General features: G+C 41.1%; 1 protein-coding gene across 4 annotated transcripts in view; it reads left to right on the top strand.

The window, feature by feature from the left end:
• The window catches only part of PRKDC (protein kinase, DNA-activated, catalytic subunit), a 150,068-nt gene that overhangs the window by 64,231 nt on the left and 58,258 nt on the right, over positions 1 to 27,579 (top strand). For all 4 annotated transcript variants that reach the window (XR_010598017.1, XR_010598016.1, XM_005279941.5 and 1 more), the window contains exons 39-56: positions 1,106 to 1,273; positions 2,405 to 2,532; positions 5,175 to 5,382; positions 6,855 to 7,033; positions 7,832 to 8,000; positions 9,438 to 9,503; positions 10,096 to 10,168; positions 10,917 to 11,065; positions 12,980 to 13,117; positions 13,486 to 13,605; positions 14,737 to 14,880; positions 18,314 to 18,465; positions 19,155 to 19,286; positions 19,850 to 19,961; positions 21,025 to 21,149; positions 21,569 to 21,718; positions 22,215 to 22,388; positions 27,147 to 27,245. Coding sequence is in view for 2 of the 4 variants with exons in the window: in XM_005279941.5 (XP_005279998.2) it covers positions 1,106 to 1,273; positions 2,405 to 2,532; positions 5,175 to 5,382; positions 6,855 to 7,033; positions 7,832 to 8,000; positions 9,438 to 9,503; positions 10,096 to 10,168; positions 10,917 to 11,065; positions 12,980 to 13,117; positions 13,486 to 13,605; positions 14,737 to 14,880; positions 18,314 to 18,465; positions 19,155 to 19,286; positions 19,850 to 19,961; positions 21,025 to 21,149; positions 21,569 to 21,718; positions 22,215 to 22,388; positions 27,147 to 27,245 (2,486 nt within the window). In the remaining 2 variants the exon portion in view is untranslated. The remainder of the gene's footprint in view (positions 1 to 1,105; positions 1,274 to 2,404; positions 2,533 to 5,174; positions 5,383 to 6,854; positions 7,034 to 7,831; positions 8,001 to 9,437; positions 9,504 to 10,095; positions 10,169 to 10,916; positions 11,066 to 12,979; positions 13,118 to 13,485; positions 13,606 to 14,736; positions 14,881 to 18,313; positions 18,466 to 19,154; positions 19,287 to 19,849; positions 19,962 to 21,024; positions 21,150 to 21,568; positions 21,719 to 22,214; positions 22,389 to 27,146; positions 27,246 to 27,579) is intronic.

Genomic DNA, 27,579 nt, shown 5'->3' with positions numbered 1-27,579 from the left:
CTGCTTGAGCTAAATACCAAACTCAAACTTCTATATGTAGTCAAGGCACTAGAGCGGGGACAAAGAACCTCACTGTGTTAGCATGGAGTACAAAAGATGCTGGACTGAGAGCCCTGGCATCTTAAGTTCTCTGCCTACAGAAGTAGTGCAGTATGGTTACTGCCAATGTTCCCTCTAATTTTTTACATCCATGTGCAGAATGAATTTTGTTATGTGCACCAATATGGAGGTGATGTGTGGTGGGAGTGGGGCCGAGGGGTTTGGAGTGTGTGGGGGGGCCCAGGGCTAGGGCAGAGGGTTGAGGTTTGGGGGTGAGAGCTCTGCCTGGGGGTGAGGGTTCTGGGGTGGGGCTGACGGGTTCAAGGTGTGGGAGGGGGCTCAGGGCTGGAGCAGAGGTTGGGATGTGGGGGGGTGAGGGCTTCAGCTTGGGGTGTGGGCTCTGGGATGAGGGATTTGGTGGTGCATGCTGCCACGGGGCTGCAGCAGGGAAAGAGGACTTCCACCATCCCTCTCTCACCACCGGCAGCAGCTCCAGGGGAGAGGCACCGCTCCCCTCCGGCAGCTCTGCACACCCCAACTTGCTCCCTTCCCTGCCCACCCCCTAACTTTCTCCTCTCCAGGCCTCTGTGGCTGCGCACCTGCCAGCCGTGCTGCTTAGAAGGAACTTAGCTTACTCCCTTGCTAATGTGAGTCTGCCCTGAATTAGGCCGATTACTCTGGTGATTGCCTGTATGTTCATATTCAATTGAACTTGGACTTTCTGCTGTAGCTACCAAGAAGGGTATCAGTTAGTGCATTAGTAGTGGTGTTTTTCTGTGCTAGTAGACACTTGTTCACTAGAAAATGGACTGAGACTTATTCATTGTGTACATCAACCATGAAATATCCATTGGAGGATAATTTTTGGTCATCTCTGACCAGGGCTTGATTTTGGACCAGCAGCTTAAAATACGGAAGGCTACATATTAACTCCATTACCAACCAGCTGAGCTATCCACTCACCTAACTCTGCTACTGAGGAGTAACTATAGTTTTTTCAATCTTATACATAGTTGGAGTGTGAAAAAGTTTTTTTCTAATTTGAAATAACCTCTATTTATTTCAGAGTCAAGCAGTGATTATTCTTCCATTCTTCACTAATCTGACTGGAGACAGGATTAGTGAGCTTAAGAATGCTCTTGACCAACTTGTGGCTTTCAATTTCCCCATGAAGTCTGATGAGTTTCCAAAGGGAACCTTGAGGTACAATAACTATGTGGACTGCACTAAAAAGGTCAGTACTTAAGTATGTGTAAAGTGTTTAAAGGATAGCTCAGTGGTTTGAGTGTTGGCCTGCTAAACCCAGAGTTCAATCCTTGAGAGGGCCATTTAGGGATCTGGGGCAAAAAAATTGGTCCTGCTAGTGAAGGCAGGGGACTGGACTTGATGACCTTCAAGGTCCCTTCCAGTTCTATGAGACAGATATATCTCCATTTATTATTATTATTATTATTATTTTATTTATTAAGTGAATTTGTATGCAGAAACAATGCAGTTTATTGGTATGTTTGTCATCTTTGAGATGATAGGATTATTTTCTCTAAATCATTATTTAGTTCACCAATTTATCTTAATTTATTCTTGGTAGTTGGTGATTCCAAACATCAGAAATTAGGAATATAAATACAAGGTCCAGTTCTGCAAACCTTTACCCTTGTGAACAATCCTTATTCATACAAGTAGTCCTATTGACCTCTGTGGGATGACTCACAGGAGTAAGATTTAAATTTAAAGGATAGGGCCCATGGTAATTCAATCTGAAAAAAGTCATATTTAAGCTAATACAGTTATCAGATGACTTTCTTTAAGAATATGTTGTGTCTGTATTAGGACAGAGCTAAATTGTATTCTCCATGGTCTAGACTGTGACTATTGAACCACATCCCTCTATAGGGGAGGTGCAGTGCAGAAAGGAGTAATGGAGAGGCACAGTCTCTTCTCAGGCTGCTTCTTCCACACATGGTAGTGAGCATTTTGTCCATCCATCCATAAAGTGGAGCAAATAGCTGTCCCCAGTGTAGTAGTTCCATCCATGACCCTACCCCCAAAGTGCAGGAAACAGATGGAATTCTCTTAAATTAAGAGGGCTCTCTGACAGCTGCCACATCCCCCTACTCTTCAAAGAAAGAGGCTTTCTTTATCACTGGTGACTTTTTGCGGGGGGGGGGGGGGGGGGAGGGGGGAAGGGGAGGATTCTCTTTCCTGACAAATGAAAGTATATGAAATAAAAATACTCTCTTAAGCATGGCCCAGCAGCATCTGCTGCTGACCATTGTTAGAAATAGGATATCAGATCCGATGGACCATTGGTTTGATCCAGTATGGGCAACTCTTGTATTCCTTTTTTCTGCATTCTTTTTTCCAGTTTCTAGATGCACTAGAATTATCTCAGAGTCCAATGTTGTTACAACTGATGACAGAAATCCTCTGTAGGGACCACAGACACTTTATGGAGGACTTGTTTCAAACCAGTTTCAAAAGAATTTCCAGAAGGTGAGCTTGGGCTGTCATTTTTTGTTTTTCTGTGAAGCTTTACCTTGCCAATACGTGCTGGACAGTAATCAAGTCCTGTTATGCAGACAATTATGGTTATGAGCATTATATTTCCAGCTGTACTTTTGAGGCGATAACTTGACAATCTGATACATAGTTGGAGGGTGAAAAAGTTTTTCTAATTTTAAATAACCTCTATTTACTTCAGAGTCAAGCAATTTCTTCCTGATCTCTCTTGAGCAAATAACATTTCCTCCTGAAATTCTCCCAAAATATTTTAACCAGTATTTCCTGTAAAATACAAGTAATTGAGGTTCTGATTTCCAGATGACACTTCATGTATCTGGAAAAGTTTGCAAAGCCTTCACAGCTCAGTCTCTTCCAATACAATTCAAATCAAGATAATAATCGTGGAAAACATGCACCCGGGGATGTTCAGTTGATCTTCCAATTGTATATTTAACAGAGTTAACATTTTCCATAAGTAACTATCATGAAGACAACTAATAATTACTTCGTGCAAATTTATGGGGAATGAGTTTTACTAGGACAGTAAGACAGAATCATTTACAAAAAAAAAAAGTGGTATTCAGAAAAGTGTGTTTTAAGATTATATCCGCATTGAGAGTGTTAAGGTTTCCTGACTTGAAGTCTTCATTTATGTCCAGATTTCAGTTTTGCTTGTTTAGTTTTATATAATTATCCAGGATAACAGCCAATATGTGGCAAAACTACATCACTGATAAGCCAAAATTTACCGTGTCAATAGGTGCTGGGCAATAATCAAGTCCTTCACTTTTCCTTCCTCTTTGGAGATCAAGTGTGTCTCTTCAGTTGTCCAAAAAGCAAGAGACTGAATGAAGCATAGCTCCAACCCAGCTGACTCTTGAAAAGCTGTCCTTTTCAAAGAGTTCTAGTTTTCTCTCTTTGTGAATGATTTGGTGGGTGCATGAATGGGCTCAATTTTTTTATTTTTTATTTGCTATCTGCTTATTACCACATTTCTAGGTGATGTTCTGTACACATTATTAAAGATATAACTGAGTTTTTAATATACACAGAAGACCAGAGTCTAAATGCCTAGATAGATGTTCAATACTGATAGCTGTGCATATCTTGTAAAATCTGATACTGTGCTTTTGCATAGTTAGGTCACCAAAGTATGTTTGGGCAGCTAACCTTCATTCCCAGGGATCAGACTCCAGTATTTGAGCCGTCTTTCCACTTGTGATTGATGCTTATGCCATTGCTTACTTGCAGGCTGCTTCTGAAAATTAAGCAAAACTGGACAGGAGAATATAAATCCTGTTAAATATTTCTAAGAATTATATATGGTGGTGGAATCTCCATCCTTAGAGGTTTTTAAGGCCCTGCTTGACAAAGCCCTGGCTGGGATGATTTACTTGGGGTTGGTCCTGCTTTGAGCAGAGGGTTGGACTAGATGACCTCCTGTGGTCTCTTTCAACCCTAATCTTCTATGATTCTATATTACAAGCTTCCTATATCTAGGCTATTGGGTATTGGTTTCCTAGATATAGGGTTTTAATGGTTTGGTGTTTCAAGTGCTCATGTGTGCAAGTACTATTTTGAATTTATATAATGGTCTTTGTCCTGAAAGCTCCCAAAACACTTGAAAATTACATATGTACAAGAATTGTGTCATCTACCATTGAAATGCAGCTGTCTTTGGGATGAAATATGGCCTCCGTTTAACAGCACACAGCAGCACTGCACTATTGTTTGATAGGAAGTGAAGAAAAGCATGGCATATATTGACAATGCAGGGGGGAGATCATGTAGACTGAATGTAATTATCCAATCTGGAATTGAGCTAAAATGGGACTAATACTGTTCTGTAGAATGCCGTAGAATCTTTTATGACCACAATTGGTCTAGAGTTGGACCTCTCATTTATAAACCATCAGATAGCACCTCCACTAACCCAGTGCCTTCAAATGGCATGCTGTGGTGTTGGATTAACAATGACTGAAAAAGTACGCCTACGCTCCACGCTTCTTATGGTGTCATGTAGAGTACATACACAGCTCCCCTTCCCTCCCCCCTACCACAGCACAGGTACAAATAGCAGTGTAGATAGTGAGGCACTGCTTAGGCAATTAAAGACAAGCCTGGATATACTTGGTATGTACCTGGGTATATACTCTGTGACTGTCTCCAGCCAAAGCAGAGCCTCCCCAATCTGCTACTCCTGTACAATCTGCTATTTTTCCAGCCTTTCTCCACCACAGGGAGAGATTCCGGGCAGGATGAGGCAAGGAGGAGGTGCTGAAGCCTTTTCCTTTTGTCTCACCCTGCCAGAGCCTTTCATTGACACATGTAGCTACACACCGCAGTGTGGACACAGCCTTTTTAATGAGGAATATAGCTACATGTACCCTATATGCTGCCGACAGCGGTGTGCAGTGTAGATGTAGCCAAAAAGCAGAATGCCACTTGCTGAATGACAAAAACTGCTTCCTGCAACACCTGGGTATCGTAGGTATCCCACTCCAGTTCTGACGACCTTGCTTACCATGTGAGAGCCGCTGAGATTACAACCCAAGTTGATATGACTGCTGAAGAGAATCAAAAAGTAAATGTTGTGGAGTTGAAAATTTAAATGGAATTCTCATCCTCCTTAGGAGCAGCTATGAAAAACAAGTGGTGCTGTTAGACACTGTGCACAAAATGTTCCAGAGTGAAGCCCTTCTTTCAAATGCCACTCGACAAGCCTTTGTGGATCGCTCTTTCCTCACCCTCTTGTTGCACTGCAGCTTGGATGCACTGAAAGATTTTTTTAGCAAGATTGTATTGGAAGCCATGGATACTCTGAAGACCAGATTTACAAAGGTGAGCTTCATTTATGCTTTAAGGTTGGAACAAATCCTCTAAAATGCCAGTATTGTTCCGTTATATGTTACAGAATATATTTTTTCTTAACTAAAAATACAACATTCAAATAAAGATAATTTTTTTCCAATTTTGAGTACATTATAGAGCACAAATTAAAGTCACTGAGAGTCTTTCCATTGACTTGAATGTGTGTTGGATCTGGCCTGAACATGTTGTTACTGTGAAATTAACATACAGTAACTTATGAAAAGAGAGAAGAAATGTCATCTGTGTATATCCAGAGAGGCTTAAGTTCTTGTCAAAGGCAAAATCCTGCCCTAACCTTAACTTGGGGGGGGGGTGCGTCTGTCTATAAGATATATTGTCTTACTGTACTCTGAAATGATATAAACTTGCACATTAATATGAAATGATGGTGATGGCTCCAAGTCTTATTTTGACTATTAGAAAAATGTTAGTATTTCCTGTGGTCAGTAATATATATATTTTTTTACAATTAAAAATTACAATTAAAAATCCTTACTGTTTTTATTTCAAAATACCAAAGTGCTGACCATCCTAGGGTGAAACTCCCATTGACTTCTTTACAGACAGGATTTCACTTCTGGCTCCTATTTTATATTATCCTATCATGGTCCTGTTTTTAAAAATTAAATACATAAATATGAAGGCTCATTGCAATATGAAAAAATAGAATTCTAAGCCTGTATTTCTTGTATTTCTCTCTGATATAAAAAGTTATAAATGCAGTTTATATTTAAGGCTTTTCTTTTTTTTTTTTGGTGCAGTGAGATTGCCATAAAATATAAAGCTGTGGGTTGTGGAGCACTAATGATGATTAATGTCCTAGACATATTGTCTGATAAATATTTTTAATAATGTTTGTACTTACATAATATATCTTGGCCAAAGATCTGAGTGCTTTACAAATCTTTAAGACTCCCAATACCCCTGTGAGGTGAGGAAGCACTGTTCTCCCCATTTTACAGATGGGGATGTGGGCACAGAAGTGGTGACTTGTCCAGGGTCATATGAGATATCTGTGGTACAAATGGAAATAGAACTTAGTTCGTCGGTTTCCTAATCTTCTATTTCTGCATTTATTTGTTCGTACACTATTGTGTACTGGTACTGCATTTTTTCAAAACCTTAAAGCTATATTTTGGATGATAATTGTTGAATATTGCATGCACTCTATAAATATGTTTATGGAATCTTCAAAGAAATATTTAAGATGCACTCATTACATTTTCAATTAAAATTGACATTTTATTTTATCATGAAAAGTAGTTAGTGGCTGGATGTTTATTTTTAACATTATACAGTGAGACTTTTGATTTGGAATTTTAGTTTTAGAATATGGAAAAAAATAGAGTTTACTATAGTTTCTACTGAGTAGCTTTTGGAGATACATTGCAAGGACAAAAGCTAAGTGATCTTTTCCTCTGTACTTGTTTTTTTGTTTTTAGTCAAATGAATCTGCTTTTGATACACAAGTCACCAAGAAAATGGGGTATTATAAGATTCTGGAAGTGATGTACTCCCGTCTCTCAAAAGAGGATATTTACTCCAAGGACTCTAGAATTAACCAGGCTTACCAGGGATCCACAAATGTAGAAGGAAATGAACTTACCAAGACACTAATAAAGTAAGGCTTTCTCATTGTTCCATAAACTGGTTTGCTACCGATTTGTCTGCGTGCTAGATATTTTTTATAAGTATGCGGTTTAAACCAAAAGTTCATCATTTCAAATTAAATTTTTCCTTGGATAACTGAGTTTTGGTTTAAACCACAGTATAAGGTGTTGTGTTGAATTGAATTTATGCCTCGATGTGAGGATTTCTAAATATAGAAACTGGAGTACTTTTCTGTAAGAGTAGGAACTGATTTTTTCATGGGTGTGTTTGTGACTGCTGGGGGTTTTGTTTGGTTTGTTTTTTAATGAAAGATGTGAGATTCAGCATCTTTTAAAATGACTCAGTGGATTTCCCTTATCTTTTACTGTGGCTTATCACTGAAAGATTCTAGATCTTTCGTATAATTTTGCTGATCTCTAATGTAGCCAGCCTGGCCTGTTCGCACATAATTTCCTATATAAGAGGCTTGTGAAAGTCTTCAATAAGGGTTGAGAGCTGGTCTTTAAAATGTTCTCTGTCTGATTTCAAGTTGTCAAAGAATTAGATCCCTAGCACTGCCAATCACTGTGGAAATACCAGCTAATGTTTGGCTTCAGTAGTGCTTCTGATTCAATTTTAATAAAATATTTCTATGAGAAGACTTAAAGGCAAATTAATATTTGAGATGGTGCATCAGTAGGCTGTGCTATGACATAGACTTCCATAGGCTTTGGATCTTCCTGTTGATTTTCATTGGCCTGTGGATTGGACTCTATATGGCCTTCTAAAAAAGATTTTGACCATATTTTCTGGTCTGTTTTGTTTTAAGGTCATGCTATGATGCATTTACAGAAAACATGGCTGGTGAGAGTCAGCTGTTGGAGAAGAGGAGACAGTACCATTGTGCTGCATATAACTGTGCCATTGCTGTCATCAGTTGTGTCTTCACCGAAAGTAAATTCTATCAAGGTTTTCTCTTCACAGAAAAACCAGAAAAGGTGAGATTTAATGAGGAGGCTACTGTCATGTCAAAGGTCTGCAGGGTCCATACAGCATATTTTGGACACTAACTGAAAGTTTGTACTTTGAGCCCAAGAATTGAACCTATATAATGCAAATTGTTATGTAAGAAACTGATGAGAGGGGAAACAAGCAGGGCGGTAAGTCTTGCGCTCTAGTCCGCGCTGATTAGGCCTCAACTGGAGTACTGTGTCCAGTTCTGGGCACCACATTTCAGGAAAGATGTTGACAAATTGGAGAAAGTCCAGAGAAGAGCAACAAAAATGATTAAAGGTCTAGTAAACATGACCTATAAGGGAAGATTGAAAAAAATTGGGTTTGTTTAGTCTGGAGAAGAGAAGACTGAGGGAGGGGATAGAATATCGGTTTTCTAGTACATAAAAGGTTTTTAAAAGGAGGAGTGTGAAAAATTGTTCTTGTTAATCTCAAAGGATTGGACAAGAAGCAATGGTCTTAAATTGCAGCAAGGGAAGTTTAGGTTGGACATTAGGAACAACTTCCTAACTGTCATGATAGTTAAGTACCGGAACAAATTGTCTAGGGATGATGTGGAATCTCCATCACTGGAGGTTTTTAAGAGCAGGTTAGACAAACATCTCTCTAGTCTAGATAATACTTAATCCTGCCTTGAGTGCAGGGGATTGGACTAGAACAGTGGTTCCCAAACTTGTTCCGCCAGTTGTGCAGGGAAAGCCCCTGGCGGGCCGGGCCAGTTTGTTTACCTGCTGTGTCCGCAGGTTCGGCCGATTGTGGCTCCCACTGGCTGCGGTTCGCTGCTCGAGGCCAATGGGAGCCGCTGGAAGCGGTGCGGGCTGAGGGACGTACTGGCCACCGAAGAAGTGAGATTTTTACCCATGAAAGCTTATGCCCAAATAAATCTGTTAGTCTTTAAGATGCCACCAGACTCCTTGTTGTTTTTGTAGATACAGACTAACACGGCTACCCCCTGATACTGGACTAGAAGATCTCTGAAAGTCCCCTCCAGTCCTAAGATTCTATGTAGATGGCTTCTTTTGATCTTGCATGGCAATTGAATCACTGATGGAGGTTTTGCATATGATTGAGTGGGGGTGCAGTAACAATACATTCAACCCTTCTACTCTATCTCAATCGCTATTTAGTTATGGAAAGTGCTTAAATATTACAAAAGCCCTCCAACCTTTTGAAATATTCTTGAATAGAATAATGTTACAGGGCTTTGTCGTACTCTTTTAAAGTAACTGGTCACTTAACTTGTTCACAGATGTCTGCATAATGGTAATTTTTCCTAAATGAGTGTAATGGAACGGACTGTCCCTTATTTTGTATGGTAATTTGAAATAGACTGTTGTTTTTTAAATAAAATATTGCTAGTGCCCCAGCTATTGTTTACAGTATGTTACTTTTTAAATTTCCAAATATGTTTTGTTTCACAGAACTTGTTTATTTTTGAAAACTTGCTAGATCTGAAGCACCGGTATTCGTTTCCTGTTGAAGTTGAGGTGAGTCATAGTTCTGTGCTTTATTGTAATACAGTGAAAATGGTCATTGCTTTTAATATTACATAATCATTGCATAGCGCTGTGTGTGTGTTACATAATTATACATAGAGAGAAATGATGCTGTTTGAAACCATGACAAATATCAGTGGAGACCTCTGACCCTTTAATATGTTATGTAGTATGCATAGTAAAATCCCAGTTCCTCTGGAAAATCCCAAATCCAAGGAATGAAAAGCACAACTGGGATGCACACATTTAATGTATTGTTTTGGCATATTTATTCCAAAGATAAATCATTTCTAGTGTCATTAGTTCAGCTGATGTGATATATTCTGTAACACTGATTATTAGCATTTATAAGTTGGAACTCCTGTTCATTTTAAATAGCTTGAATACTTTTTCCCCCCGCATTGGTTAAAAAGCTATGTTCTAAATAAAAGTTCTATTGAGTTTGCTAGGTAATAAATATAATTCTCTATATAATCTGTTTGTAAAAGATACTCAAAATAGAAATCTTATTTTTATCACCTAGTTATTTATTTAAAAGCAAATTTAACTAATTTCAAAGCTCATATTTTTGTTGGTGTTCTAGGTGCCTATGGAAAGGAAGAAAAGGTATATTACTATTAGGAAGGAAGCCAGGGATGCAGTAAATAGGGACTCAGGTATGACATCAATTTATAATGATTAAAATTTTCAATATTTTTCCTCCCCTTAAATGTACAATTCACCATCGCACTTATATAGAATGTGCTGATTTTAGTAGAGATGCATCTAGAAAAGCTGATAATCATGTCTAAATTGCAGCTGATTCTGCAGGTGGCAGTGCCTGTGCATCTTCTGACTGCATGAGGTCCTGAAGCTATTTTTTTTCAGTAATTAGAATGGGACCATATAACGTATAATTTTCTTCCTCTTTCTCAGCAGCCCCAAGCAAACAGACAACCGTATAAGAATTGCAAAATGAAACTGCATTTTTGCATTTTAACATATTTGCTAAATGGTTTCACTCCAGTATGATTCATTTTTCTGGGGAAGTGATCCATTCCATGCCTTTCTATTGATACTGAAGTGCAAGAAACTACAAATTGTTAACAGATATAAATGTGTAGAAAATTTGTTACATCTGTGGAGGAATTATACAAAGAAAGAGACCAATTCATCATATTTATTAACAGGCCTGTGCCGTACAGTGAAACCTGGACTAGAGACCACCTTTAATCAAAGTGCCACTGATGTGCTCAATACTGTTCCAGATGCAATTAAAGACGGACACTGTACTTGGTCTAACTTTCATTAGAATACCTCTTTGGTTAAGCAATCAAATTTTGTTATTTTTCTTGAGTAGTCACTGAAGACAGCTTTCACTCTAATTAGTGTTGTGATTAACAATACATTATTTTTCTTGTTTAGATGAGCCTCAGTATTTGCCTTCTGCATCATATATGGTAGACAGCAGTCTGAGTGAGGAAATGAGCCAATTTGATTTCTCAACTGGAGTCCAAAGTTTTTCTTATAACTCACAAGACCCTACAGCTAGCAGTATACACTTCAGGAGAAAGGTGATTAGAGATGTATACTGTGTGGAGGAACAAGAGGGTCACTATTCTAAACTCTCAGTAAACTTATAAATTAACTAAAAGAGCAAGTTTCATGTACATGTTGTGCTGGGAAAGGTAAAAGGTTCAATGGGAGTAAATATTGGATTCAGGTTGTCTCTCTGTAGGTAAGTCTGTCTTTAATGGGAAGCTTGAGACACCAGAGCAAGTGTTTTTTTGCCATCAATCTGGGTCCTTCTACTCTGTTTTCGAATTTATTTAATCTTCCTTTAATTTGAAGGTGGAGATTTGCTCATGAAGGCAGAAGCCTTGCATTGTTGAAGGGAACTATAGTACAGAATTTCTAAATCACCGAATCTAATTATAAAGAAAAATCAATTACTAAAATATTTTTTAGAAATATCTTAAATATAACATAGGTTACAGGGCCACTGTCTTCTGTACTTTTCTGAATTTGGTTAGATTTAAAGTGGTTTTATAATTTACATCTGTGCCTGAGTTCCCCTGACATTTTTTGTTTACTATTCACAGTTTCCTCTTTCCCACCTTCTGCTTTACTGTTACTATATGGCCTTGGTTAAATTCGCGGCAGTGCTGTGAAGCGCAAAGTGTAGTCGCGCCACCAGCGCTGCGAGAGCTTTCTCGCAGAGCTTTCTCGTAGCTCTGCAAGTACTCCACCTCTCTGAGGGGAATAGCTTGCAGCGCTGCGAGCGAGCATTCAGTGCTGCAGGCGCTGATTACACTGGCGCTTTACAGTGCTGCACTCGCTGCGCTCAGGGGGGGTGTTTTTTCACACCCCTGAGCGCAGCCAGTGCAGTGCTGTGAATTGCCAGTGTAGGCAAGGCCTAAGAAAGAGCTACAGAAACAGCACACAAAACTGAATGAATGACTATGTAGGGGAAACCCTGAAACTGGCCAGTTGGTATCAAATGTACACAATAAACTGAACAAAAGAGAGAGAGAGGACAGTATTATTTTTAATTTCCTTTTTGTGGTGATATAGTGTCTTATGTGTGGTTAGATAATGTCTTATGTATTGCTTGTGGCAGTATGTTCTGATATAAGCCTGACTTGAAATTGACAGTGGCCCTTTAACACTTAGGCAAGAGGTTGCCATATTGAAAGTAAGATTGAAAGAATCACCTTCACCGTTTTAAAAACATTGGTCATCCAGGTATCATAGGTGTTTAAAGCAATATCTATCAAAATAATTATAATGTTATCTAATATCAGATAACCACCTCTTTTCATATTTTGTCATGAGGAGGATATTTTAACAGTTGATGAGACTTAAATTAACCAAAATTTTATTGTAATTATAGAACTTGCCATAAGCAATTTCAAAGAATTCTGATTTCCACTTCTTTGTAGTGGTGAAGCCAATTTTTTATTTGTTCTTTACTGTCAAATGAGGTATCATCTGGGAAATATAATGGCTATGGTGGACCTCACTGGAAAACAGCCTCTGAATTCATCAGAGATTAATTACTTTACAAATAGTTTGACTGGGAGTAAAATTTAGGGAAAATACATGAAGTCTTGAGGAAGGTGTATGGTGGTGGCACTCTCAGCTGTGAAGTGGAATTATAGCTTCTGTGGAGGCCAATTAATTTTTACATTTCTGATTGTTGCCGCCATACTCTTTTACATATCTGAGTCAGAGTGACATGCAACTGGCACCCTTAGACAGAGATTTGGAGCTGTGCAAAATTAGTTCCTATGTTTGGGGGAGATTTTGGTTTGAATAACATATTTGACCTATTGCTTGTTTAAATATTGTTGAATACAATTTTATTATTGTACTACAGTTTGTATAGACTTGACCAGAAAATCAGCATAACAAACAGTATAATTATGACTTTTAAAAAATGGTGCATAGAGTCCCTTATGATTAACTGTCTCTCCTTATTTGGACAGGAACCCACAGAATCCATGGATCCAGATGATCTGATGGAACTGGAGATGGATGAGCTCAATCAGCATGAATGTATGGCCTCTATGACGACCCTGATTAAACATATGCAGAGAAATCAGATTACACCCAAAGTAGATGAGGTCAGTATTGGTTCATGGCTTAGCACCTGTCCAGTTTAAGAGGATAGTTAAGCACTGGAATAGGTTGCTGATTGAAGTTGTGGAATCCCTGTCATGGGAAGTTTTTAACAACAGATTAGACAAATATCTGTCAGGGATGGTCTAGTTGCACTTGATTGTGACTCGACGCCGGGGGGATGGACTAGATGACCTCCCAAAGTTCCTTCCAGTCCTATATTTCTATGACTTTTTAAACTCAAGAAAGGGGGTTAGAATAGAAATCTTGTTTTGTAACCTTCGTTGCTATCAGTCCCTAGTGTAATAGAATAAAACCTGTGGTAATTTTGAGTTATATGCATTTCAAGTGACCTATTTAATTTTGATTTCAGGGAATAGTTCCACGAGACCTTCCTCCATGGATGAAGTTTATACATGGCAAATTGGGGAATCCATCTATGCCACTAAATATTCGCCTTTTCTTAGCAAAACTCATTGTTAATACTGAGGAAGTGAGTGATTTTTTTTTTAATTGTATCATGTTCTGTCTCTATAGTAAAATATTATCATAAATCGATTACAATTTCAGCTGTGTAACCCTTTCAGAACAAAACCCCACACCAGCTAAACCTCTCCTAAATTCAACTTTCGTTACTTGACCTATTGAAGGGAGGGCGTTCCTGGTTTATGCTTCAGGTGAAAACCATGTGATATTAGTTGGTTCAAATGAGTTTTAGCAACTCCTGTGAACCAAAACTCCAGAGTTTTGTACAGCTCTAATTGCAACAGAATATAAAGCTGTATAGTCACTATATGAGGTCTGTAGTGACTCTGTGGAAATGTTCTTCCTTCCTCTATTTCAGGTGTAAAATGTTTCCATCCTACTTCAGCCAGTCTCTTTAAAACAAAGGATTATTGACCAAATGAATCATGCCATCTCATTACATTGTATATCAGATCCTAAATGAAATTGCTGCAATTCAGTGAATTATCAGTCAGTACTGTTTTCAAAATAGTTTAGTACTAGTCTGGTGACAGAGTAGTAGCTTTTGACATGAAAAGCTAAATGAGAAGTGTGTATATGTGCACACGCATGTGCATGCGCTCGCTTGCTTGTTCATTCTGGATGGGTGAGTTACTATTCTGACTTCCATGGGTCAGACTTAGTGTATGGAAAGCTGGTAGATGGGCTCCAGTGAAAGAAATAATGTGCTTTGCCAGTAATAGCGAACTTGACTTTTGAGGGCTTACACACAGAAATACAAATGGGGTATGTAACTAATTTATCAATGGGGAAATTTTCTTTAGGAGTGTTTGAAATTACTATAATGAGGGCTTTGTACAGTGTTAGGCAAAAACTATACAGAGAAGGCTGTTTCTAAATGTCTGACTGCCAGAAGTTGGACCTAGACAACAGGGGATGGATCACTTGATAATTGTCCTGTTCTGTTAATTCTCTCTGAAGCATTGAGCACTGGCCACAGTTAGAAGACAGAATGGTGGGCCAGATGGACCATTGGTCTGACCCAGTATGGCCATTTTTATGTTCTTATGTAAAAAATAACTATTCCTGTAAGAATGTGATGCATAAATGCTTCATGCAAAGTAGGTTTGTATAGATGACTGTTCTTTATTTCTCCTAGGTTTTCCGACCTTATGCAAGGCAATGGCTTGGTCCCTTACTGCAGCTTGTTGTTTCTAGGGATAATGGAGGAGAAGGAATTCATTACATGGTGGTGGAGATAGTAGTTACTCTGCTTTCCTGGACTAGTGTAGCAGCTCCCAAAGTAAGGAAATGTGGAACACGTTTAATTACAGTAGACTTCGCTTGCAACCCATCGGTTGCCCGTAAAAAGTTGCTATTATCCATCATTTGCAAATAAACAGAAGCAGGTTTTTGGGGTAGTAGCCAGGGAAGGAAGAGCTGGCACATGCCTGCCTTCGCTGTAGCCTTGCAACCTGCCTGTGTGCAGGGCAGCAGTAAGGAAGGGGCTTTTCTCCCTGACGCTGGGGTTTCCCCTGGGGAGCAGTGGTGCTGGGAGCCCATAGGGCTGCATTTCACCTCTTTCTCCATTCTGTAGGAATCAGGATTCAGCATATCCTAGCGCTTTCTTCTCTACCTGAAATCCTGCAGCAGGGAGCAGACTGGGGAGCACAGGGAGAGATACTGTGAAGCTCCAGGTTGCAGGTTTCAGCCTCCCTTCCCCTCCCAGCCTGCAGTCCCTTACCTCCTGTATGGTCCCTATGCACAGGCAGGCTTCTGGGGCTGCAGCCCCAGAAGGAAGCCCTAGAATGGGTTGAGCACTGGCCAGAGGCAGGTTTGCAGGTCTGCAGCAAGGCAAGGCACATCTCTGCACTTTTTTTCCTGGTTGCAGCCCCGCAGAGCTGCCTACAGGTGGTGCCTCTTCTAAAAAATGTTGTTTAATAAGTGGCATGCCATTGCCAATATCTGAATGCCATTAACATTAAAGTCAATGGAATTGATTCCCAGCAAAATGTTGCTACTAACTGGAAGTTGTTAATATCTGGGTGGCTATTAAGCGGAATCTACTGTACTCTGATGATGATTTTGTAATGAGTTTTTAAAATTGTGTTCGTATAATCATAGAATCCTAGAGTTGTAGGACTGGAAGGGATCTTGAGAGATCATCTCTTCCAGTCCCCTGCCCTCAAAGCAGGACTAAGTATTATCTAGACTAGACCATCCCTGAAAGGTGTTTGTCTAACTTCTTAAAAATTTCCAATGATGGAGATTCCACAACCTCACTAGGCAATTTATTTCAGTGCTTACCTACCCTGACAGGAAGTTTTTCCTAATGTCCAACCTAAACCACCCTTGTTGCAATTTAAGCCCATTGCTTCTTATCCTATCTTCAGAGGCTAAAGAGAACAATTTTTCTTCCTCCTGCTTATAACAACCTTTTTTATACTTGAAAACAGTTATTGTGTCTACCCTCAGTTTTCTCTTCTTGAGACTAAACAAACCCAATTTTTTTTCAATCTTCTCTCATAGGTCATGTTTTCTAGACCTTTAATCATTTTTGTTGCTCTTCTCTGGACTCTCTCCATTTCAGCCACATCTTTCTCAAAATGTGTCATCCAGAACTGGACACAGTAGTCAAGCTGAGGCCTGATCAGCACGGAGTAGAGCAAAAGAATTACTTCTCGTGTCTTGCTTACAATACTCCTGCTAATACAGAATGATGTTTGCTTTTTTTTTTTTTTTTTTTTTTTTGCAACAGTTGTTTTTGCAACTTTTTTTGTTGCACCCTTGACTCTTATTTAGCTTGTGATCCACTATGACCCCCAGATCCCTTTCCATAGTACTCCTCCTTAGGCAGTCATTTCCCATTTTGTACGTGTGCAACTGATTGTTCCTTCCTAAGTGGAGTACTCTGCATTTGTCCTTATTGAATGTCATCTTATTTACTTCAGACAATTTCTCCAGTTTGGCCAGATCATTTTGAATTTTAATCCTATCCTTCAAAGCTCTTGCAACCCCTCCCAGCTTACTATCATCTGCAAAGTTTATAAGTATATTCTCTATGCCATTATCTAAAACATTGATGAAGATATGGAACAGAACTGGACCCTGCAGGACCCCACTTGATATGCCCTTCCAACTTTACTGTGAACCACTGATAACTACTCTCTGGGAATGGTTTTCCAGTCGGTTTTATGCACCTACCTTGTAGTTCAGTCTAGGTTGTATTTTCCTAGTTTGTTTATGAGAAGGTCATGCAAGACAGTATCAAAAAGCCTTACTAAAGTTAAGATATACCACATCTACTGCTTCCCCCCATCCACAAGGCTTGTTACCCTTTCAAAAAAAGCTATTAGGTTGGTTTGACATGATTTGTTCTTGTCAAATCCATGCTGACAGTTACTTATCACCTTATTATCTTCTAGGTGTTTGCAAATTAATTGCATAATTGTTTGCTCCATTATCTTTCTGGATACTGAAGTTAAGATGATTAGTCTGTAATTCCCCAGGTTGTCCTTATTCCCCTTTTTATAGATTGGCACTATATTTGCCCTTTTCCAGTTCTCTGGAATCTCTCCCATCTTCCATGACTTTTCAAAGGTAATTGCTAGTGGCTCAGATATCTCCTCAGTCCGCTCCTTGAGTATTCTAGGATGTATTTAATCAGGCCCTGGTGGCTTGAAGACATCTAGCTTGTCTGAGTAATTTTTTAACTTGTTCTTTCCCTGTTTTAATGGGATGATGTACTTGATTATTTTATCGATCTTTCCTCAGTGCTGCTTTAATCATTAACCACTGTAAATAACTAGATCAGTTTAATAAGAAGCAAGTTTTAGTTCATTAATTAAATCAATCTCTCTGGCAACACTGTAAGTAACTTTTTGAGCATGGGATCCTCCAGATTCTTTCTTATTGGTCCACTAATGGACACCTCAAGTTGTGGAATGCGCACAAGTCCACAACATACCTGAGAAATGTATTAATGGACTCAAAAATTTACACCCTGTCATGTTGACTTGTAATATTTAGACCGATGATAGAAGTTAGTGCCACCTTCATACTTCCTTTTCCGAAAAGAATTATCAGTACTGGTATAGCTTACTAGTGCCTTTTGTAATAAGATGCCAGAATAGTTACTCTGTGTCGCTCTAAAGCCTAGAATGTCTTTTGAGTCAGTGTGAAGCAATGGAAGCAGTCATTGGCATGGCTTAGAGCACTTTTTATTCAGAATATCACCACATTCAATCATCACTGGGATTCGGGGGTCTGTTACCTTGAGAATTTAAAAATTGGATGCTATCTTTTCCATTCCAAGAGTCCTAGACCATTGTGATATCATACATCACCACCATTACTCTACAGCTAATTTGCATGGAACAGTTTCATTGGTTGTATGAGGGATACTGCACATATGATGGATTAGTTGGCCCAACTGCTATGAAAACAAGTGAAAGCCTTTGAACTATAACAAGGGCTCTCCTACATAAAGCTACCAACATTCTAGTGAATTCTGAGCTTGACTTCCCTACAAACTTATATTGCTGAACATGACTTATCCTTGTGTACACTGATTGCAAACTCATAGTCAACATTGTGTTAGCTAACTTGAGAATTCACAATCATATTTTAAACATTAAACTAGTGGAGAATGAAAATGTTCTATGCATTCAGATTAAGAACAAAAATATTGTTTTATACAGAATTACCATGTTGCTTTTTGTTCTCTTTCATGTTAGGGGAATATTAAAGATGAGATACTGGCTAACAGATTACTTGAATTCTTGATGAAGAATGTATTTCATCAGAAAAGAGCAGTGTTCAGACACAACTTGGAAATTATAAAGACAGTTGTGGAGTGCTGGAAGGATTGTCTCTCCATACCGTACAGGTAGTATTTCTTGGTATAAAAAGAATGTAGGGAAAATGTGACCTGAGCTCTGCAGAGGTGAAAGGGTTAGCCCTGTGGTTTTCAAACTGTAACACAAACAACTTGCAGGTGGTGTGAGGATCTGGTCCTTTCACAGACAGTAGTCAGGCATCTGTAAGTCTTCAAGTGGTAATGCTTCTGGCTAACAGTAGCTCAATCCAGGATTGTACATGGATTTTAGTGGCTTTTTGACCAACTAACCATTTTTTAAAAAGAAATCCTCTTATTGCTCTAGCCAGCTGCGCTCGCGCTCTCTCTCTCTCTTTGTGGTAAATTCACCTGCATTTCTGACAGTTGTCGACACCAAAATTGCAGAGGCAGCAACACACACAACTCATGCTGCAAAGAATCCTGGATAGATAAGAATTACAATGGGCTGTATGCAATGAGAGAGCAGAAGGCAGGAGAAACTACTGAGAGGATTTTTTGTCTGTTTTTGCACCATTGAGTTAGCAGCTGGTGTTTAGTTGTTGAGGACAGAACACAGAAATCAAAGGATGAAAGTTTTTTGTGGGGGATATAATTTCTGGGAATTTGCAAACATTTTATACTATATGCATTCCCAATAAAATATTGTTCATGTAGCCACAGTCACTTTCACCAGATTTGTACTGTCTTTTTTTTTTTTTTTTTACATCCTTGTGCTGCAGGTTAATATTCGAACAATTTTCTGGTGGAGATCCTAATACAAAGGACAACTCAGTGGGAATTCAGTTGCTAGGTATTGTTCTTGCTAACAACTTGTCTCCCTATGACCCAAAGTGTGAAATAGACAGCGTGAGGTGAGAAGCATGTCTTTTCGGGGAGTTAATTTTTTATTATAAACCTTACAATAAGCTGACCAAGAAGGATGTTGGCAGCATGGGGGTGGGATTTGGAATGCTCACCTCTTGGACCTTCTTGTCTCTTTCTGGCCCCACCACCGCCCCTACACTCCTATGTCGAGCAGGTTGCTACAGCTAACTCTGAAGCTGTTCCTTACTTTAGGAAGTGAACTGGCGGGGGTGTAGATATATTTGTACTGGGCCCTATTGTGACCACTGCTTTTACAGTTGTTGAGCTCTTTGGCACACAGTGGAGTCAAGAGTAGCGAAATAGGTATTTGTGGCACTCCAGATCCCATTGGACCCAAAAATTCAAAGGGGAAGTGTGGTGACCCTCTGAAACCTTCATGGCTATGGGGTGTTAGTGTAATAGCGCCACAAAGACTGCAATTAAGACTATGAATGTGAATGCATGAAATGGAGAGGGGCAAAGAATATTTTTAGTTTCTGAGATGTCTGATTTTAATGGAAAATCAAATACTAGGGTGAATGGATCACAGCTGATTTCCTTTGTATGCTAGGTACTTTCAGGATTTGGCCAATAACATGTCCTTAATAAGGTATAAGGAAGTTTATGCAGCTGCAGCAGAAGTGCTGGGACTTATTCTTCAATACATGGCTGAGAAGGAAAATGTGAGTGTTACAATAATGATAAAAGACACAATGTATTAAAGACTGTTTTATCTATAAGTCTAAACTGAATACCCAGTTCCAGCTTCAGAATGAGGGAATATTAAATTTAATGAGGCCTCCCCAGAAGTTAGGCAGTAGCAGAGGATGCTACCACATGAGGATCAGAATTCAAGACTAGATCAGCACAAGCTGGGCACACTTTGCCTCAGTTCTTATGAACCTTTTGTCTTGACCGTGGCAGTGAATGGATCTGGGGGAGCTCTGTTCACCTCTTTTCTGCCAGTGGGACTGACACAATAGAAATTTTTCAAATATGAGGGAAGGTGAATAAATGTTAAAGTTAGGGATTCTCAGGACTCTATTTGCTAGAAGTTTTTTAGGAACCTGAAAATAAGGACTTAGAATGAAAATGCTTCCTCAGCTGCTGCTCTTGGACTGTAATTGTGGCACTCGTGTAAAGTAGGTTTGTAGCTGTCTTCTCTGTCCAGTACATTCCATTTTGTTCATCCTTTCTCATTCTCTAGGGTGCATGATGAATATTGTTGAACCCTTGCCCTCTTCTCATTTTCAGTCTTATCCATTCCTCCTTTCCTAAAAAAAAATTGTAATTTTGAATGAGTAAGCAGGTGTGGTGGTGGTTAATATTCTGCGTGTACCTTGTATTTCTTTGCAGATAATGTTAATTTAATAGAAAATGGCTTTGTATAGTATTATTGTACAGCATTTTACTGGAAACCTGCCACACACAATCAGGAATTACTTAGTGTTTGAAATAGGAATATCATGTGGCTTTTTTCTTTCTATATTTAAGCTGTTGGTCTCTGCACAATTAATGGAAACTTATAAATGGTTAGACAGCAGCTCTGTTAAAACAGACAAGCTGTATTTCATCCAGGCATGTTGTACTACTGCTGTGAATTGTCATAAATGTCAAGATTAAGCCAGTGAAATTTCACTGTAACTAAAAATATCCCCCATGTAATAGTACTGTTACATAATTTGAGTGTTCCTGAGTTTCTGGTGTTGGCATTTGTTTAATGATAAAATGTTTCTGATCTTTCAGATATTTGAGGGTCCGGTTTACGACTGTGTCATAAAACGGATAGAACAGCATCAAAGCACCAAAGAGGACAAGTTTATTGTATGCTTAAATAAAGTGGCAAAGAACTTTCCTCCTCTTGCTGACAGGTATAGTAAGATCATATGATACCCTGTATACAGAAAAATCATTATCTAATAGAACAGTGGTCCCCAAACTGTGGGGTGCGCCTCCCCTAGAGGGGGGCGGAGGAACATTCAGGTCAGGGCCTGGGCCAGACTCGATAGGGGGCAGGGAAGGACCACCGCCCAGTCCAGCTCTGCTCCTAGCTACAGCTCCACTCCGGCTGCAGCTCTGCCCTCATTCTCTTTTCTCCCCCATACCCAGTTCAGCCCCCAGCTCCACCTTCAGCCCAAGCTTCTCTGCTGAGCCAAGTGTGCAGTAATGGAAAGGCGTGTGGACAGATTCCATTACTTGTAACGGGGCACACAACAGGAAAAGTTTGGGCAGCATTGTAATAGAATATAACTTCTTATTTTTTGCTTTATGGACTCCTTGTCATGTAAAGGTTTATGAATGCAGTATTCTTCTTGATACCAAAACTTCATGGTGTTCTGAAAACATACTGTCTGGAGGTGGTGATGTACCGTGCAGAGGAGATAACTGATCTCTACTTACAATTAAAGAGTAAAGATTTCATCCAAGTCATGAGTCACAGGTAAGTGGGCATATGACCAGTGCATGATCATCATAGCAACCTGGGCTCATAGTCTGAACTTTGCATCATTGTCTTTTTCTAATAATGATGCAAGTTTTACATTCCAGGTGCATTTACAGTTCCAGTTTTTTTCTTGAGCCTGGTTCTCTTCTTTGAGCAAATGTTGATTAGAAAATCTGACAGGTTTTTTCTACTTCTCCTATTTAAGTTGAAAACTATGCTTACTGTAGCTTTTTTCCTTAGCCATAAGGTGAAATCCTGGCCCTACTAAGATCAATGGCAAAACTCCCATTAACTTCAGTGGGGCCAGGATTTCACCCTTAATATGTATTCAGTTTGGTTAGACTGACTTTTTTTTTCCAGTTAAACACAGAAATAGTAACTAAAAACATTTTTATGCAATATAAAATTGCTAAATATTACTTTAATGTTCAGCTGTATGTGTAACTGTAAATAGAATAATGAAACCAATGCAGTTGCTTTTTATCTCCTTTAGAGATGATGAAAGGCAGAGGGTGTGTTTGGATATCGTATACAAAATGTTGCCTAAACTGAAACCCCTAGAACTAAGAGAACTTCTTCCTGGAGTAACAGGGTTCATCTCTCACCCTTCTCCAGTATGTCGGGAGCGCATGTATGACATCCTGATGTGGATTTATGATAACTACAGGTATGGATTCAGTTGCAAGTAGTGTCTTCCAACTGGATAAGAGCAATTATATAAAAGTGATCTGAATAGTTACTTTCCCTATGTAAAAAGTGAAGGGATGGTGTTATCACAGCATGGGAAGCAGAAACCTTTGAGTTCTAATTTCCTTTCTGATACAGGCTTGGAAATCTCACTTAAACCTTTCTATCTTCATTTCCCTGTCTGTTAAATGGGGATGATAATTGTGTACTACTTCTAGTGATAGTCCCTATTGTATTCCACAGTGGGTTTACCCATGCACCTGGAGCCAGAGAATTTGAAAGTAGCATCTATTGGTCTGTGCATGCACCCTGGCTCAGCTCTGGCCTCTCATATAGGAATAAAGGACAGAGCAGACTGACCATCTCTCTAGTTCCTTCTCACCTCTACCTGGTCTGGGTTGGAACCTCCAGTGTCTGTAGTTTTGGTTTCGTTCTACAAGATAAGATTTAGATTTAGCGCTGTAAATAGTTTTAACAGCTTGTAGAGTTTAGTGTTTTGTAGATTTCTTAGTGTTTAGATTTAGTCTCTTTGGAGGAACCCTTCCCTGTTTGAGTACTGGACTATGCCCAGGTCTCCAAGCTTCATACACTGCACTGCACTTGCTGCCCGCAATCCTTTTTGATCAGCGATGACTACCAGTGCTGCCTGTAGGCCTTGGGGAAGCCTGCATCGCGGTGAGTTGCAGTATCTGCTGATCATTCCTCAGCCTTACCCAAGAAGGCCAGGAACTTCATCTCCAGAAACACCTCATGAAGAGGCCATAAGACCTCAGGCGGACTCAGACCAGGGAACCATCCCCGAACAATGGCCTGATTCAGGAAGCAGTGTGTCTTCTGGTGCGAAGTCCAACTCTGGTGCAGGAGCGTCTAGCCTCACAGATGCCCCAGTGGGATCTTGTCAGGAATCGAGGAAGCACTCTCATAAGTAGGCCCCTACCAAATTAACAGTTCATTTTGGTCAATTTCACAGTCATAGGATTTTTAAAAATATAAATTTTGTGATTTTAGCTATTTAAATCTGAAATTTCGCAGTGTTGTAATTGTAGGGGTTCTAACCCAAAAAGGAATTATAGGGTGGGGGGTTGCAAGGTTATTGTGGGTGGGTTGCAGTACTTCTAACCTTACTTCTGCTCTGCTGCTGGCGGCGGCACTGTCTTCAGAGCTGGACAGCGAGAATGTGGCGGCTGCTGGCTGAGAGCCCAGCTCTGAAGCCAGAGCCACTGCCAGCAGCAGTGCAGAAATTAGTATGGTATAAGGGTATGTTATTACCCTTACTTCTGCACTGGGCCCTCAGTCAGCGGCCGCCACACTCTGGCTGTCCAGCTCTGAAAGCAGCAGTGCAGAAGTAAGGGTAGCATGGTATGGTATTGCCACCCTTACTTTGCTGCTGCTGGCGGGCACTGCCTTCAGAGCTGGTGCCTGGCTAACAGCTGCCGCTCTCCTGAGCTGCCTTCAGATCTGGGCAGCTGAAGTAAGGGTGGCAATACTGCAACCCCCTTAAAATAACCTTGTGACCCCTCTTTCCTCCTGCCCCCATTTGAGAAATGCTGGTCTCCTCTGTGAAATCTGTATAGTATAGGGTAAAAACACAAAAGATCAGATTTCACCTGTGAGGGGTGGGGATGGGGAGAGGGGAGACCAGATTTCATGATCCATGATGTGTTTTTCAGGGCCATGAATTTGGTTGGGCCCTACTCATAAGCATGAGATTAAGTCTTTCTCTAAATCCACTTCAGGGAGGTTGGATTCAACTTTGAGCAAACCCATCGCTTTGGCCCAGGAGTACTTAGTATATCCTAAGTCCCAGAGACATGACAAGAAAGCCCATAATCATAGGGCTACATCGGTACCAGACCACAATCAGTTCGTACCATCATCCTTGGCACCTCCCAAAACCTGAGCTCAACTAGCACTGACCAAAAGATAGCACTGAACAAAAGACACTTCCACTCTAGGGCCAACCTCTGCTCCCTGGGGATATACACATCTGCCCCCTTAGAAGAAGTTTCATTGCCAGTCATTTAGACCTAGACATGTGGTTCAACAATTTCCCACCAGAGGCCCCATGAATGACCACAGAAGAGGCAGAGGGTTCAAAAGTCCCTCTTCCCTGCACAGAGTGCAACAGGCTCTGCATCTCAGACTCAGTTCCTGGCTAGACATTATTTTTGACAGGCATTTGAGAGCCGTGAACCACTAAACCTGACATCTCCCAACCCCCACATACCATATGGGGGTTGTCTAGCACTCATTTTCAACACCTGGAGTGCAATAACCGACAAGCCAGGTGCTGAACGTCATCCATTCTGGCTATATGATAGTTTGCGTTCCCACCTCCTCCAAAAAACCCTCCCTGCCTCTCTTCAGGGGCCACTCTCTTGACTATATTCTCAAACAAGAGAGAGACTCCCTGTTCGTGCAAGGAGTGATAGGACACACCCTCCTCAAAAGGAGTGGGTTTTACTCGACATACTTCCTGGTACCCAAAAAGAAGAGTGGTAGCAGACCAACCCTCAGCCTCTGCTATCTCAACCACTTCATTTGCAAACTCAGGTTTCTCATGGTCACGTTGTGATCTATATAATCCCATCTCTAGAAAAGGACATCTGGTTTGACTCTTGATATGAAGGATGCTTACTTTCATGTAGATATTCATTCCACTCACAGAAGCTTCCTCAGATTCATGGTGGGCTCTGATCATTTTCAGTACAGAGTATTCCTTTCAGCATAGCTACTGTCCCTACAGTCTTTACCAAGTTATTCTTGATAAACAGCTCACATCAGATGTTGTGGTCTCATTTCCTTCCCTTACTTCGACAACTGGCTCCTTGTTGCCAAGTCCCTCCAGGAGTCCTATGCATCAACTTCTATGATGCTGCGCCTCCTCTCCTCACTGGGAGTCAGCATAAATGCCGAAAAGTCTCTTCTCACTCACACACAGTCTCTGGACTTCATCAAGACCACCTTGAATTCTATCACTGCAAGAGTGTACTTGCCCAAGGATAGGATCCAGACCATGCATAATATCGTCATTTGCAAGGCTCCACCTTCATTGCCTTCAAACGTGGCTGCAGTTGGTATATTCTCCAAAGTGCCATTCCAGGAACCTCATGGTGAGGTTCCCACCAAAATAATGTCTTCCCTGCTATTGTGGATAAATTGCCGTCTGGTACGTATGGGCATCTCTTTCCTCCCTTCCTTACCAGACAGGACCATTATTACAGCTTGTTCGGTTGGGGAAGCCACATGAACAGCCACAAAGCACAAGCTACCTGGACATCTTGAGAGCCCAGAAGTTCCAAGCCGTCCTTTCTTCCATTGCTGTGGAAGGATGCGAGTCCTTTCTTCCATTGCTGTTCACTCAGTGGACAAGATCAAGCACCCTGATCTGTGTCGATTACACCTCAGGGCTTGGTATTTAGATGGGCATCATCCTTAGAATGTTCATGCTTTGTAGCCATAACATAGGGACCTTCACTCGAAGAAGAAGAAGAAGAAGAGGAAGTTACTGACCTGTAACTGAAAGTTCTTGGAGATGAGTGGTCCCTATCTGTATTTCACTACCTGCTCTCCTTCTCCTCTGCTTTGGATCTTCTCTTATTTACAGAGAGAGGGTCTGTCTTCCGTGCTCCAGGGATGTGGGGGGGTGAATGGGGCAGGATGTGGGGAGGAGAAGCTATGCTTGGGGCAGGACAGGGAGCCACTGGTATCTCTTGGGTTGCCAACTTTCTGACTGCAGAAAACCGAACACCCTTGCCATGCCCCCACCACGCCCCTTTTGAGGCTCCACCCCTGCTCACTTCATTCCCCCCCACTCTGTCGCTCGCTCTCCCCCACCCTTGCTCATTTTCACCAGGCCGGGTCAGGAAGTTGAGGTGCGGGCTCTGGGGTTGGGGAGGGGGCTCAGGGCTGGGGCAGAGGGGTTCGGAGTGTGGGAAAGGGTGCTGGCTCTGGGAGGGAGTTTGGGTGTGGGAGGGGGCTCAGGGCTGGGAAGGCAGTTGGGGTGTGGGAGAAGGTGCAGGGTGCGGGCTCCGGCCCGGCAGCGCTTACCACGGATGGCTCCCCGGAAGTGGCCGGCGTGTCCCCGCGGCTCCTAAGTGGATGGGGCCAGGGAGCTCTGCATGCTGTCCCTGCCCGCAGGCACCGCCCCCGCAGCTCCCATTGGCTGCGGTTCCCAGTCAATGGGAACTGCGGAGCCGGTGCTTGGGGTGGGGGGAAATGCTCGGAGCCCTCTGGCCACCCCTGTGCCTAGGAGCTTCAGGGACATACTGGCCGCGCCTAGCCAGGGCAAGTATGGAGCCTGCCTTAGCCCTGGTGTGCTGCCGACTGGACTTTTAACGGCCCAGTCAACAATGCTGATGGGAGCCACCAGGGTCCCTTTTCAACTAGGCATTCCTGAGTGGTGCTCCCTCCTCACCCCCCCGGGGGGCTGGGGCTGGCCCGGGCCCACCGCACTCCCCTGGACGTTCCTCTGTGCCCCTCTGAGGGGTGTGCCCCACAGTTTGGGGACCATTGCTATAGAGCCTTGTCTCTACAAGGGTTTTGCATGGGGTAGCTAACATGCTTTAGTTATCTCTTTAAAACAAACAGCAAACCATCATTATTTTGGGGCAGTGAAAACATAGCATGTATGAGCCAAGTGCACTGCTATCAGGTTTATTTTCCCCCTGTTTGTTCCTTTTGTTGTAAGTTGCATGAGAGAGAAATCTATAAGACTTCCTTTTTCATTTTATATCAGGGATCCAGAAAGCCAAGCAGAGGAGGAATCTCAGGAAGTGTTCAAACTAGCAAAAGAAATGCTGCTTCAGGGACTGATGGATGAAAACTCCGGACTACAGTGAGTTGATACACCGAGTGTTGTGATGGGTCAGCTGAGATGCTAAAGTCTTGAATACGGTTTTGTTTTGTTTTGTATGACTTTTTTTTTTTTAAGGGGTTTTAGGCTGTTAAGATATGTTAAGCACCTCACTCAAAAATGACACGTTTGTTTCTGGTGGTGGTGATCTTGTTTTTCCTTAATTGGAAGACCTAGCTTTCCCTATTTAAAGTTTCTGGTTACGTTTCAGGAAGAGGCTATGGCATGCTATTAATCATGCTTATTATGGTAGTGCCTAAGGGCCAGTCAAGCATAGGGCCCCATTGTGCAAACTGTACAAACACAAAGTAGGAGA

Source organism: Chrysemys picta, chromosome 2 (assembly GCF_011386835.1).
Source record: "Chrysemys picta bellii isolate R12L10 chromosome 2, ASM1138683v2, whole genome shotgun sequence".
In the NCBI taxonomy this organism is placed as follows: domain Eukaryota; kingdom Metazoa; phylum Chordata; order Testudines; family Emydidae; genus Chrysemys; species Chrysemys picta.
This window is presented reverse-complemented; position numbering and strand designations above follow the sequence as displayed.